The following is a 14,913-nucleotide window of genomic DNA, read 5'->3' as shown; positions in this document are numbered from 1 at the left end:
GAGGAAGAAAACATCAGATAGTAATTGGCCCTCATCAGCCAGAAAGAGTAAGAGAAAGAAGTGAATGAAGGAGTCGACGCAGAGCAGGAAGGGAGGGGACGTAAGAATGATAGAAGGTGTGGGTGGCTTTTCTTTTTTTTTTTTTGCTTCACCTGTGGCTCTGCTGGTGGAAGGCCCCCCCTCCTCTTGAGGTTTGCACGCATGCATTTGTCTGTGCAGATGTAGTGCCTCTGTGGAATGTACAGCATTCCCCTGACTCCCGTCTCCTGAAGCGCCATCACCTAGTGCCTCCGGGACGCCGATGCCCTCCAGGGTCCTGTGAGCCACATCTCCTCCCCTGCTGGGCCTCCTCTCCAGCTCCGTTCGAGGGGGGACCAGCAGCCGCACGGTGGGTCTGCGCGACGCCTCAAGTTCGTCGTCCTCGGGGATCGGGTTGTACCAGATCTCTCCTTCATCGTCTGCATCGTTCTCCTCAGCTGGGTCTATGCGCCGAGGGTGTGGAGACACCTTAGTTTGACCAACGCTGACCTTTTGAGGAGATTGTGAGACACAGACCATTTGTTTCTCAAGTGAAGAGCAAGATATTTCATTATAATGATGCTGTGTCACATATTAATCGAACAGTTGCAGTGTCTTTCATTGTAGATATTGTTCTTGGTGTGTGGCCCTTAACAAAACACAACATAAAACCCGTCCTTGTAAAACAGAAAATGCTGAAGCTAACCTGCGGCAGCTGAAGGCGAACTGGCCGTAGTGGGGCTGGGGCTCCCCCCGAGGGTCTCAGGTGGTCTGGGGAGGGACTGGAAGGAGGAGGAGGCTGATGGAAGCACTGGCCGCCCTCCTCGTCAGCTCCCAGCATTCCTTGGGGCTGCTCGTCCTTGGGGCAGTGATTCCTCCCGAGGGAACTCTGCTGCAGCCAGTTGCGCTTTTTGGAGACAGTGATGGTGGTGAGCGGCTGCCTCCACGACGAAGGCTCGGTGGACCTGGCCACCTCACGGCCATTAGCACACGGGGTTTGGACATTCTCAATGAGAGCTGAGGGAGGGACAGAGATGCATGTGAGTGCAACGCCATGATAGGAGACACAAAAAAATCTAAATATTAAACTGTTTTCATGATCAAGATGATTTAAAAAGGTCCAGTGTGTAAGAATTAGTAATCTAATGGTGAGACTGCAGATAAACGAATGATAGACTCCTCTGCTCAGGAAACTACAGTGGTCTTTATGTACCAAAAAATATGGCTTTCTTCCTTATTTGTGGGTTAGGGTTAAGGACCCACTTAAAAACATGAAATTCACACTCTTTCTGGTTTGCCTGTTTGTAGAGACAAGGTCTTTGTCTAAAGTACATATAAAAGGCTTTTTCTAATGCTACGAAAAAACTATTTTATTTTTATTTTAAAGCAAATATACACCTATACAAACATACATAGGGGTATTATATTCAGTTTCTGCCAATACAACCTACTAAATGTTACGCACTGGACCTTTAAGTAGTTGCACTGAATAAAACACTCAATCTCAGACTATTTGTGTCATATACCATTGAAGAAAACATCTGTATCAAGAAACCAGGTGTAAACAATGAATGCTCTCTCAGTTTTTCCTCTTATAGCGTATTTCCACCGGCTCTACTCACCTCGGCACGGCACGATTAGGTTGCTTCTCCACTACAAAAAAAGGTCCTACTTAACGTGGGCGGAGTCATCACTGCACGGCTGAGTGAAACTGTGGTGACTTTGTTTTATACATCACACACACACACACACACACACGAGTGACTAGTGACTTTACACCAGGCTCCTGTAGCTAGTGGAAACGCCACTTAAACCGTGGCGTGGTGAGGAAAGTAGAGCCGGTGGAAATATGCCATTACATTTTCTGCCTTTTTAGTCACCGGAAAAGAACCCCATTTCTGCTCAGTCACATGTGTCCGTGGCATGTTTTTGGATGGAAAAATCATAAAACCGTTTTAAAGGCAAACGTCAAAGTTTCCCTCCACCGCACCTCCCCTCTTTTTCTCCTCAGCGACGCATGTATGAGAGCTGTGATTTCAAGAGAGATCACAAGAAGACGGAGGGCCTGGGGATGCATATCTTCCATCGGAGCAACTTGGAAAAATACGAGAAACCGCTGGCATTACAGCTGTGAAAATAAAACAGAGGGGGGAGCTGTGTGTGTCTGTGTGTGTGTGTGTGTGTGTGTAAAATAAGTAGAGCTGGTGGCAACATGTGCATGGTAACAAAAGGACAAATAATAGCGATGTGGAAGTGGTACCTTAAAACAAACACCACACAAACCTGTCTGCATAGTTTCAAAGGTGAAAGTAGGAATTTTGTCTTTGTTCTACAAATAAAAAAAAACTCAGCTGCAGATCACTTGACGTGATTTTAGAGAAACATGCTTGAAGAAAAACAACCTCAGTGCATGTGTGTGTGTGTGTGTGCATGACAGAGAGACGTGCTGAGGGCAGGGTCTTGCTGTAACATGCACAGCCGACTCGTGTTAAAGACTGTTTTGATCCTGGGCAGCTCCCAGACGAGCCCCTCCGCATGCTATAATGACAACTTCTCCTTTTTCCTCAAGGAAACGCAGTTCGTGTATGTCAACCTGCGACTAAATCAACCAAATTAGAGAGAAATATTTTCACTTTACAGAAGTACAAATGTAGCACGGGGCATCAAGTGCGCGCAAGACTGTGTCGTGAATACAACAACGCTTTTCTTGTGTTATTAATTCATGGCAGTGCCATGGAAGAAAACAGGAGCTCTACTTAAAAAAAAAAAAAAAAAAAAAAAAAAATCACATGGTTTCATATTACATAACGTCTGCTCAATAGATTGAGAAGAATGTAGTTTTTTGCTTGGCTGCTTTTATTGACAAAGGCCTGAAAGTGGCACGTAGAGAGCAGTGCGCTTCACTGGGATTTACTTTCCTCTGGAAGTCAAACAGCTTTCAGTTTTACTGTGATCTACAAGGCAACAGTATAACGCAACTGTTGACTCACAATAATTGCCGCCACAAAATCCCTCAAATGCCAACTCTACAGTTGCTCTCATGATTTTCACGACATGGAATCGCCGCTGCTTGACCTTTTCGCCACGAGGGAAATGTAACAAGCACGGCATAAAGTAAAGAGGAATCGAACGGATTCTGTTGTTATTCCTCTGCCTTCCGGCTAATAATATAAACTGCCTCTGTGTATAAAATGGCTCTCTGAGGCAACATCAGAGACCACTTCTCAGGCATCACTAAGCCACACAGTGAAAAAAAAAACAACCTGAATGACGACAACACGACTAATCAAAGCTTCTCTGTCCACTCCGGCACATTGGCTTCCATTAGCCTGGATTAGAGGTCGATGTTGTGTTTGCAGACCTTGAGCTCAGCAGCTTTAGCATGTGCACAATCCTGAGTGAGGGAGAGAAGTATGTTTCTGGCTCTGTACTCTGTACTCCCATGAGATAATGTGTAGGCCCACGCTGGCAGGCTATAATAACCAAGCATGGTTTGTTTTCAGCTGTTTTGGCCTAACCGGTCCTTGTAACGCTCTAAAGCATGAAAACAGAAAACACGAGGAGATGAAGAGACGTTAAAGTCGGATACGTTTTTAAGACAAAACCTCGCCGACAACTGCAGGCTCCTTGGCAAAAATAATAGATAGCGAAGGGAACTTTCTTTTCAGCAGAATCAGCTGCACTCTGCATTAGTTTTAGTGACTGTGCATAATTGGATATACATCAAATTTAAATAACTAAGTCTGAAAAGATGCTACATGTAAAAGGCACATGGGCTATAGACCTAAAGTAAGTTTAAATATTCATTTTGGCAGAAAATGAAGATAAAATTACTATATTTAATTTAAAGTATACAGTCACCTGATTGTATGAATTAAGTAGCGAAGGATTAGTTTGATGTGTAAACAGGCGTGACATCAACTGAAAGAGAATTTTTAAGAGCGGAAGGGGGGAGAAAAAAAAATGTGCCGCGGCAAACTGCTGCCACCAACATTCAGCCTGGTAACACAAGATTAACAGAGGTGAGATAGCTATGCGTGGAGTTGTTGTAGGCAGGCCATCTTTTTCAAGGGGTCTTTCATAACTGGAAGAGGAAGCGTGTACCGACATGAGCAGCATTCCAGGCCACAGCTCCAGATTTACTGCCTCACCGGTGTCACACTCCTCCACGGGAGAAACACCTTCCACCAGGAGCAACAGCACGCTGCTGCTTTGACTTCACGAGGGAGACATTTTTTCACTCCTGTTACGAATCAAACCATCGCAACCATCTGCTCGCAGCTTGTCAGTATTTCATCGCTTACATACTTTAGACACGAAATATAGTAATGGCAGACTTGAATGTTCAGCCTGATGAAAAACAAATATTAAAGTAGGCATCTCTGCGTTGGTTTGTCCCTAGAGATTATCATTAAAAGTCATCTTATTTGAAACGCTCACAATCCTAACACACAGCCACAAAGAAGTACTAGTTTGACATGTGAGGTTAAGTAGTTTTCCAGCCAGTAAAAATAAGAATAGCACTGTGAGACAGACTGATGACCATCAGGTGCCTCTAAGCACAATGAAGAGCACAAGAAAAGCTCGGTCTATTAACATTTCATAACACAAAGCCCATGCTGCCATGGTATGAAAATGATCTGTTCTGTCAGAGCACGGAAAACTCAAACCCCTGACCTGGAGGTAGCAGATGGCCAGAGCTCATAGTAGGGTGCACGTCTGTGGGAGGAATAGAGAAGAGAATCTGGTGGGGAGATCGAGGTTCTTGTCCGAGGTGCTGAGAGGAATGCAAACTTAGAAAGACAGATGCTGATTTCCTGGATGGGCTGCTAGAAACCTGCGCCATGTGAGCATGACCGCAAATCCAATTATATTTGTGTGTCTGATCTCCTGAGTGACTGAATCTTTTTCCTCCTCGAAGACAGCAACAACACGCTATCCACTTTCCCATAGGCTTTTCATTTCTTTCCTGAATTCCTCTTTCCTTCATAGAGGCTCCTCTTTTTTTTATAAGTGCAAAACACACACCAGCTAGTTTTCTCCTCAATACAGACAACACTTTGTTGTGAAAACAGAGTTCCAAGCCCCCCCCACCATCCCTTCAGAGGGAATCTTTTGCAGTGTGCCATACATTCCTGCTGACGCTCATTCATATGGTAATCAGGATTCTCTGAGTGGATTTTTCTTTTTCTCTTCTGACAGAGCCGAGATCGTGCAGGGTTGCATCACATGTCAACACTTGCATCGCACTGAGGCGTCACGGCAGCGCGGTCTGCTAATGCTAATAACGCCTAATGGTTTTAAGACCAAATTCTTCAAAAATCAAGTCCCTGTCTTGTCCTGTTGTAGAGCTGAAAAAATGCTTTGGGGGAGGGATGAACCCAAGAAAAAAAGGACACAAAATGACCCAAATGATGTCCAAATGCCTAATAAAGTCATTCAACACACCTCTATAATGCAATTCAATCCGCACAGCATCATGTGAGTCATGCGTCCTTATAAACCACCCTGGTATGAACCCTGATGCCTAAGGTTTCTGCTGCATCACCTGATCCATCTTTAGAGCTGCCATCCTCCATAAATCTGTTCGACACCCCAGACAAGACAAATTATTGTACTTCCACCATGTGTGTTTATGTGAAAGAAAAAAACCAAACAAAAACAGCAGCTTGGTAACCAGGGCTTTGGCACAATGCAGAGACCAAACACCATGTCGTCCTGACATGACTTGACGGCAGTTCAGGAAGATAGTGTTACACGCTCTACTCGAAGCTATTGTGAATCCAGTGAGCAAGCAGGAATTAATGTAATCATAATGTTGAGCAACGCTCCGTAAACTAACACCGGAGCACGCATGTGTTTTCATGGTTTTTACAGGAATTGTTGGGACTTTTTTGGGGAAATAGAGTCTTTGAGTTTGTTTCAGAGGGATAGATGAGAGCCGGTACGTTACCACACACAGTTAAGACGAGCTATGGATTAGTTGTTATGACTACGCCATTTAATTGGACTGCTGTTCTTGTCCCAGTATACAAACACTAGAGGGGAATCAATTTATTAAATGAAGTATGTGTGCAACTGTACGTAGCGTTAAAAGCCTTTTTAGGCATTTCTCAGTCAATCTATTACATCATACACGACAAAAACATTAGCCGGTGGCTAGTTGGTTGCCTTTTGAGTGGCATTCTGTGTCTTTCTAACATCCATCTACTTCAAAATACTTCATTCTTTAGGCTGACAGACCATTCAGGATTTCACTGTGCCTTTCTCACTGCTGTCCTCTCCTTCTGTGTACCCACTTCTTCCTCTATTTACAAGTCAAATCCCAGGGGTGGGAACTGTGGAGCACAAGCAGAGTGCATAGGCCTGTCTGAGTCGTACTCGTATATTGACTGGTATCGCTTAATTTGAATTTAAAAAAAAAACAGAAACCTTCTGCTCAGAAACAGCAATTACATCTGCCTCATCAACACTTACATTCACCATTTTACAAGGCATTCATACAAAAATGCAAGCAGGAAAGTGAAAAGGCAGTTCAAGACCAGGTGCCAGCCAACAAACACACACTCCTGGCTGTATCTTCATATTTACATGCCAGATATGAGACAGGTATCATGTAACGCTGCCAGAAAGCAAATGGATCCAATACGTCTTACCAAAGAGTTGAACTGTTCTTTCAGAAGTTCTTTCATCTTAGAGGCATTAGACAATTTCACCGCTGTCCTTCCTCCCTGAAGTGCTGATCGCACAGTGGACGGTATTTGTAGCCAAGGACGAAAGTCTCTGCCTCCAGGGACTGAGGAGATCTGTTTGTGGTGTCTATGGCTCAGTCTCAACTTCAGTTTCAGCTTCAAGTTTGACTGACGCGCCACTCCTGAGTTCAGCTCTGGCCAAAACATGACTTGTATATACTGCCTGCCTGCTGGCACGCCATTGTTCTGCTGCAAAACACAACAAAACTATAAATCCTGCAACTGCAACGGCAAAACATGCATGTACAACATGGAGCTGTGCATATGCACAACATCCCTCTCCCGTGCATTAACTTACATCTATAGCAGAAGTGACACACTCGGATGATGAGACACCGTTTTTACAATGAGGAAAGGACAAGTCAGGACAAAAATAAATAAGCTCCTGTCTAATTAAACCAGAATTTTGTCTTGTGACTTAATAGTGAGGTTTCATTTCCAACAAACACCCCAAGGGAGAACCAGGTCTATTTTAGTACGTTTTCAAATATTCAAATTTTGTGCATCAATTAGCGCCAGACCATGAACCCAGTGATGACAAGCAATTCATTGGGTTGTGTTTGAAAGCTTCTGGTATTTCTTCTTTTTTTTTTTTAAATGGCTTTTTGTGAAGCGCTGAGAGGCCCACGGGGGCGATAATATAAGCCCGGGACTGACCTTAATAAATACCTAATCACCCTTCACTTTGTTCATTCACAGCGAGGAGTTAAGTGACACAACGCAAACAGGTTAAACAACAGGAATGGCATCCTAAATATTCAATCCAAATCCCCTTTAAATGCAAGTTACCATGGAGCTGTGCAGAGCAAACGACTGGGGAGGACGGCGACATGACAGCCACCCCCCCACCCACACCACTACCACAAAGAATAACTGCAGTGGCTTCTCTCCTGCTTTGGATTCCTCTGGCCACAGCTGTGGAAAAGTTCACTAAGGGACAGAGAGTGGGGGGAAAGCTGAGCAAAATGGGGAAAAAATGCGAATCAAGCGGGCAAGAAACCTTGGAAAGTAATATCAAAAAAGAGCCCTGTCTTTACTTTAACCAAAAGAGAGTAGAGGCAAGAGCTGCAGATGTACGCTGAGCCAGCGGCGGCTGGAAGTCAATCAGAGGCCTTTTGCTCTGCAGTCTTACACAGATCACACTCTATTTCTAGCAGCAGTGCAAACTGACAGTCAACAGCCTGCGCACATGGCAAGTCATTGATTTATAACGGCATACACACTCACAGGCGCGCACGCTGCCACTCATAAACATCCAAAACTATTACAGAGGGCATGGGGGAAAAAGTGGTAGAGAGCAAAAAGTGAGAGGCTGTTGTTTTTGTTCCGTACAAAAGGCAGCCCGTTTCCACATCCACTGAAACAAACGTCAATAGGTTTTCCACACAGGCAGTTTCCGAATCCTATGATTAAACTGGCTAACTGCCTCATTCGCAGTCAGTTCGGGTCACCGGAGACTTGAATAAAATTTATTCCATAAAGCAAATGAAATGGTAACGGAACATGCAAAGTGCAGTGCATCACTGCAAGGTTGGTGGCCACACATGTTCTAGCCAGTCAAAAAAAAAAAGAGGACCTTTGTGCTCCTGCAGAGCAAAACAAAAGTGGGGAAATGGGAGCCAGAGATGGTAACTGGCACATTCTGATGGTGATTCAAGTATTGTTAGGGGGGGAAGAAAGATTCAACCATCATGTGGGGTTCTGAATGGGTTTGATTAGGACAGTAAATGAGAGACCAGCAGAAATGTTAAGGCCATTGTATGGAAGTAACATGTACCAGAGGCAGCATGATGGTGATGTATTCTTAACAACATAATTACATTGTCAGGAAGAAGAGCTGGCCAGAACAGCCAAAGAGGACAAAGTCAGAAGACCAAAAATGTTTTTTAAAAGTTCTACAATAAGGTAACAATGAGTTGCTGCAGTAACACATGACAGAAAACCGCTGAGAGTGGATGCGGCATGTTTGTTTAGGTCGCTCGGTTTCATTTTGGCAGGTTCTGACATTACTTGTGCTGTCTCACAAAGAGAATACAACTATTGCTTTGTCTCGCTTGCTATTGATTTTAATGCTTGTTTCCATTATGGTCCGGTTGGAACGCAACAAAGCAGACAACAATGGAGGACAACCAGCAGCTCAGTTTTTTTCCCCTGCTCGGTTTGTGGCCGTTTGTCTCGACAAGACGTCAAGTGTTGTATGAGAATAGACTGCAGGCGTGGAAGAAACACAGGTCACAAGGATGTTACGTTTTTCTGTCTCCCAATCAGCCGACTGTTGTACCATTTCACTCGGGAAGGGTGCCAAAAATTGAATGGTTGGGGCCGGTCTTTTTGGTACCATTCCTAATGGAAACGCAAAAAATAATTACAGTAAGAACTGTTCCACTCGCTGTGTTAGCTCTGGGAAATGTGTCCAATTTACTGTTTACTGTGTTTGTGGGAAGGGATTTATAGCCACGGAGATCTAAAAATCACAACTTTGCTGTCAAAGTGGATTCAAATATTACACCAGGTATTACTTCCTTACTTGTCAGCTAAAAGACAATCGATGCAGTATGTGTGAGTGTTTGTGTGTATCTGCATGTGGTGATTGTGTTGAATATTGTGAGTTTTTTTCAGCAGTTACTAAGCATTTGCTGTGATGCTTCCTTTTATCCTTGTTCTGTTGCTGTGGAAGAAAGCCTCCATGAAAATGAAAATTTAGCTACAGCTTACAGTCAGCCTGGAAGAACGGGTGGGGGGGCGAATTGCTGGATGATGATTGAAATCCCCAGAACAGCTACTAAAAAAGACATTCTGCAGATCCCACAATTCTGCACATTATAACACTTGGTTTCATGACACAGATGTTCATACCAAATCACAGAATAATCAAAGCATTTAGAAAAGACTGTCATTTTGAACATATTCCAGTATCATATACACACACACATAGACTTAAACCCGCCACCATCACCTTGAAAAACACCACTGCATCTAGCAGAGAGGAGAGTGAGTTAGTTGTTACTGATCTAAACTGTGAGTGACTAAACCAACAACCTGATGTGTTATTAATTCAGTGTTAAAAATGCACCTAAATTAGTGTGAAGGACAGAACCCGCCACCAGTTAAAAAAGGAAAGCAAAGAGATCTGAGGTGTCCCGTCCCTTTGCTTTGCATCCACAGAAGGAGAAGAGTGCAGGGTGGACCGCCAGCAGACGTACTACGAGTGGAGGAGGATGAGAATAATCAAAACGTGAGAAAGGAGGATGACAGGCCTCTGATTTTAGAGGATCCACGAGAGCTGAGGCCACTCCGTGTAGCCTTCCTACCTGGCTGCTGCTGCTGTTGTTGTTGTTGTTGTTGTTGAGGCAACTTGACCGTGGGTGATTTTGCCTTGCCATGTTTAGACCCACTGAGGTTAGCCAGAGAACAGGACCCGGCCTGGTTTTGGCCTCCACCGCGGTGTAGAGATGAGCCCTCAATACGCTGCTTCATCTCTGAAGACAGCAAGCGGCCCTTGTGCATCCACTCCTGCATCTTATTGACGGTGACACCGTGGCCCTTGTTGGTGGAGTTGGCCACCTGCGCTCGGACTCCGGTCATCAGCTCCTGCTTGTTGTAATGACCCTGATGCGCCGACGCATCAGTGTTGCTGTCTGAGGATCCTGTGAGGCTGTTGACCGAGCCACTGCTCTCATTGAGCTGCCCGCCATGTTCCTCCTCATGGCCGGCATCATTTAGCAGCTCATCACTGCTGTGAACATTGTGGTCAGACAGGTCGCCATTGACCTCACCTCCTTCAGCCTCTTTTGACTCTTCATCGTGACAGATTTCTGGACACGGTACACTTTCGGGAACCTGAGTAAAGCCTGAGGGTCCAGCTGCATGCCTAATGGCTCCGTCACTAGCAGAGCGTGGTAATGTGGGTCTTGTCTTGGTCACAGACAGGTTCACCATACTCTTAGTGTTCAGCCTGCTTTTAAGCCCTGACTCAGTTTTACCGCTGAGACAGAGCAGGAGCGAGTCGGTGTCAGATACCTGCTGCGGGCTGTGGTCTCCTCCTGAGGACCAAGAGTCACTGTCAATGTTTTTGGCGGACAACCTGGAGCACAGACTGTCTCTGGAGTGGCTACTGCAGGAGGAGGTGGCCTGCTGCTCAGTTAAACCACCACTAATCTGTTGGACATCCAGGTTGATATCATTCATAGCATTAATGAGCAGATAATAAGCCTCTTTGAGCTGGTTCCTAAGCCTGTCTGTTTCCTGAGCACTGTTGCCATCATCAAGCTGTCCTTTGTCCTGACCAGACTGTGGCAGCTCTGCAGCCTCTGGTCTTACCCCATCACTTTTGACTCTGATTGTTTCATAAAAGGGCAGAATTTCATTGTCATAATAATCATCATCCTCGCTGTCTAAATGGTATCTGAGTGGGCCCTGTGTGGCGCACAGGGATGCCATGTTGATGTCGCATATTTCTAACTCTGTAGGGAAGAACGTCGGACTCTGCAGACCGCCGACACCGCCTTTAATATCAGCTGTATACTCTGGCTCGTAGCTCTCAATATCTCTGATTAATATGTGTTCTTCCGTGTTTGCTGGCGGGGAGTTTGGACGCACAAGCGTCGCGCAGTTCGTCTCCAAAGTTGGGCTGTTGTCAAAACTCCGGTTGACGCTGTGCTCATGCGGGGACAGCGAGGCTCCTGCTGCCATGTGCCGGGACTGTCCCCTGTCCCTGTCTTCTGTCCCCTCACTATGAGTAATACTAACCAGGGCTTCTGATGGTTTACTTCCCCCGGTATGAGTCTCTACTCTTACTCGGTACAAAACGTGGTTTGAATTGTCCCCAAACCCGATTGAATCCCCGACGCTGTACTGCCGCGGCACCGAGACGAAGTGTTTTCTCTCGGCATGCGGTCCTTCAAGCGGGACCTGAACCGGCAACCTGATTTTATCCGCGGACGCGGGCCCTTGGTGGCTCCCTTCTCCCTGACTGAACACACGTCCACTAAACTGGCAGTGTGTTTGAAGTGAGACCCCCAGGCGCTGCTCATTAACCCGAACCCTGCCCCCGCCGCTGTGCTCCAGCTCCGCTACGCGACTCTGCCGCACTACCACAACCCCAGCTGTTTGCACCGTGGCCGCGTTAACACAATTCTCGTACGTGCTCATTCTCTCTGTCGTACACTCCAACACTACCGGGCGAGCCTCGCCGGAGTCTCGCTGCGTATGCAAAACTTTTTCTTTACCTTCTCGTCCCCCATTCACCGCCGCAGCAGCAGAAGCAGCACAGCCGTATCCACTGCCGACCGTCGCTCCTTTCCTGGCTTTCTTCCCCCGGAGTTTCGCTAGTAAAGTCCTCCGCAGAGGATCAGCCATTCCTTTCCTTTCTCCCCAGTTAATTCCTCCCGTGTTCTTTCAGCACACCGCTTCCAGGAGGAAAAGTGGACCGAGTGGATTCTTCTCCTCGCTCGCCGCCGTCAAAGCTCGCTGGGCGGACGAACTCAACTCCATTCTCCGCTGTCACCTCCGCTCTGTCGCCTCACTTCGCTCACTCCCTCTCTTTCTCTCCCACTCACTGCCGGATCACTGTGCTCGCTCTCTCTCCCTCTCCCTCTCTCTCTCTCTCTCTCTCTCTCTCCCTGTCTCTCTCTCTCTGTCTCTCTCGCGCCTCACCTCCACCTCGTGTTTGCAGCTCAGATGTTTGGAATAGTTTCTTGGCTCAAAGTTCAGGGACTTTGCCCATAATTTATTGGGAGAAAACAGTATTCACAATAGCGTCCATGGCATGCACGAATGTTCAGCTTGGATTTAAAGCTGAGCCAATTTCACTTGCTCAGTCAGTGGAAGTAATGTAAACAATCTTCACATTTTGTATATATATATATACATATATATACATATATGTATATATGTATATGTATGTGTATATATATATATATATATATATATATATATATATATATAATATTTGGTGAATAGTAACCAAAAAGTTCATCAGTTAAATAAAAACAATGGTCATTTAATTACATTTTTGGGTCATAACAGATTTATTCAGATGGCACTTTTCTTATCAAATATTACAGTGCAGTCATCTGCCTAGGTCGGTTGGGGTGGAAAAACATATCATCATAGATAAACCTAAACTGATACAAATGAGAAGCTGTAACTTCATAAGTGAGTGTGGGTTGCCAATAATAATTCCTCATACTGTTGTTTTTCTTATTAATAATGGATTCTAATGTTGTAAAAGGGGAGTTTGGGTCAATAATGCGTTAACGATTCATCATGAGAGCGTGGGAGAGAGTGAGGTGCGAAATAAAGGTTCAGGTAACATTGCAGCCAACATGTTTTTGGTTAATTAATCTTACAGTAAGTAAAGGATATTTAAAATTTTAATGAAGCCGTTGATTCCTAATAGAAAGTCATTATGAATATAACACTGCTAATAAAGTACATATCTTTATAAACATAAAAGATAAATCAACGACAACAACAGTTTTTTTAGTTGTAGGTTTGTGATACGATGAAATAAAATGTGTTACAATCAAAGCGCTGAAAGAACAAAATATGCATGACATTTAAGGTTTAAAACGTAAACAAAAGTAAGACACTATTGTTGTTCATCATATGCATTATTCATAAGACGGTTCTATTGATATGATGTAGCCCTTTGGTAGTTTTATGTGTAATAATACATGATATAAGGAGGTTGGACATGTGTTTTTAGATAAAGCCTTTTGCCTGAAAAATAACTTTCACTATGGAAGTAAGAGTAGGATAAGAATGCTCGAAGTTGCTTTTTTGTCATACATGTTTGTAAATATCATGTCAGTTGGAGAGCAGCAAGAGCCGGGACTTCAAATCCCCACCTTCACTGGCAGCTGCGAAGGCATTTCAGCAAACAGTGGGGAAAAAATTCTCATCTCAGGGGAAAAATGTGCTTGACCCTTTAGTCTGAGGGAAAAAGAGAAATGATGGTCCAAAGCAGGAACCAGTGATGGAGATGGTGATAACCTCACAGCACGGAATGGCCTGTTACCACTTTACAAATGAGCCGGACAGTGTGTGTGTGTGTGTGTGTCATGAGAAATTTGTCTTTTTCCTCAGTTCATCTTCATTATTACACACATGAAGGGCATTTGTTATCCTCCAAGACAAAAAAAAAGCACTGCCTCTCCCTTATGATGGATCATTGTCAATTACTGGACTGACACTTTTATCGAAAGTGTATCTTGAGTAATCCTCTCCTCTTTGACCTTGCGTCTAACCCTTGTCCCCACTCGCAGCACAACCCGTGGCTTTGAGAGCGGCCGAGACAGCAGGGAAAGGAATGAAACATACTTCACTTGAACCTTAAGCCATTTGTTTGCTGTTGCCTCTGCAAGGAATGTGGAAGAGGATGAGCCTCTGAAAAGCCGTGGTGGGTGCATGAGTGCACATGCGCTCTGCAGACCTCACTCCTGAAAGCACGCAAACACACACACACCATCTGACTCCATTATAACACTTCTGGCATAGCTGTGGCTGTATTTTCTAAAGCTGTCCATGATTGAGGGCATATATTGTCAGAGCCATTCTATGACAGGGCCCCAATGCACCACACTCACCACCGCCACCACCACCTCCACTCCAGTAAAACATGATAAGCATCTGTTATTGCTCTGCAGGAGCCGTGTAGGCCCTGACGCCTCAGCCTGCCTCCGCGACTGACTGACTAGACCCTGTCTGGGCACTTATTTACAGGTCAAAACCTGCAGGCGGAACAGTGTTTGAGAGTGAGAGAGAAATGGAGGAGGAGGAGGAGGTGGGGGGTGTTAGGGGAAAAGATCAGGATGGTGCATCAGGATGGACACGGACCTTTGGATTGTGAAGAATTGTTCAGCACAGTCACTGCCAGACTGTGAAAAATAACTAAGAAATGAGTGCAATTATCATACTGGTATTCTAGAGTATCTGCGGTCCATGCGCATGATGGATGTGTGGACGTATAGAAAACTAGGTCATAAGAGGCAGTGGAATGGATTGCATGATAACAACTTAACATAAAATTGAATGGCGCACTTACGATGTATCGATCACTGACTCCTCTTTAGCACTATACGTCTCATTCCACTTAGGATGGTCGACAGCAGCAGTTACTTATGCTTCACTTTTATACATA

At 44.9% G+C, this 14,913-nt stretch overlaps 1 protein-coding gene across 3 annotated transcripts in view; it reads right to left on the bottom strand.

Moving 5' to 3' along the window:
• The window catches only part of syde2 (synapse defective 1, Rho GTPase, homolog 2 (C. elegans)), a 48,779-nt gene extending 36,449 nt beyond the window's left edge, over window positions 1-12,330 (bottom strand). Inside the window, exons 1-3 of one of the 3 annotated variants that reach the window (XM_058637993.1) lie at window positions 10,082-12,330; window positions 725-1,035; window positions 153-528 (exon numbers count right to left, since the gene is read on the bottom strand). In XM_058637993.1, coding sequence (XP_058493976.1) covers window positions 153-528; window positions 725-1,035; window positions 10,082-12,128 — 2,734 coding nt within the window. In that variant the 5' untranslated portion in view covers window positions 12,129-12,330. The remainder of the gene's footprint in view (window positions 1-152; window positions 529-724; window positions 1,036-10,081) is intronic. The other 2 variants (XM_058637992.1, XM_058637995.1) reach the window with 2 other exon arrangements.
• Window positions 12,331-14,913: the final 2,583 nt, after the last annotated feature.

Source organism: Solea solea, chromosome 9 (genome assembly GCF_958295425.1).
Source record: "Solea solea chromosome 9, fSolSol10.1, whole genome shotgun sequence".
Taxonomy (NCBI): domain Eukaryota; kingdom Metazoa; phylum Chordata; class Actinopteri; order Pleuronectiformes; family Soleidae; genus Solea; species Solea solea.
Note: the sequence above shows the minus strand (reverse complement) of the source record. Positions and strands in the feature narration are given on the sequence as shown.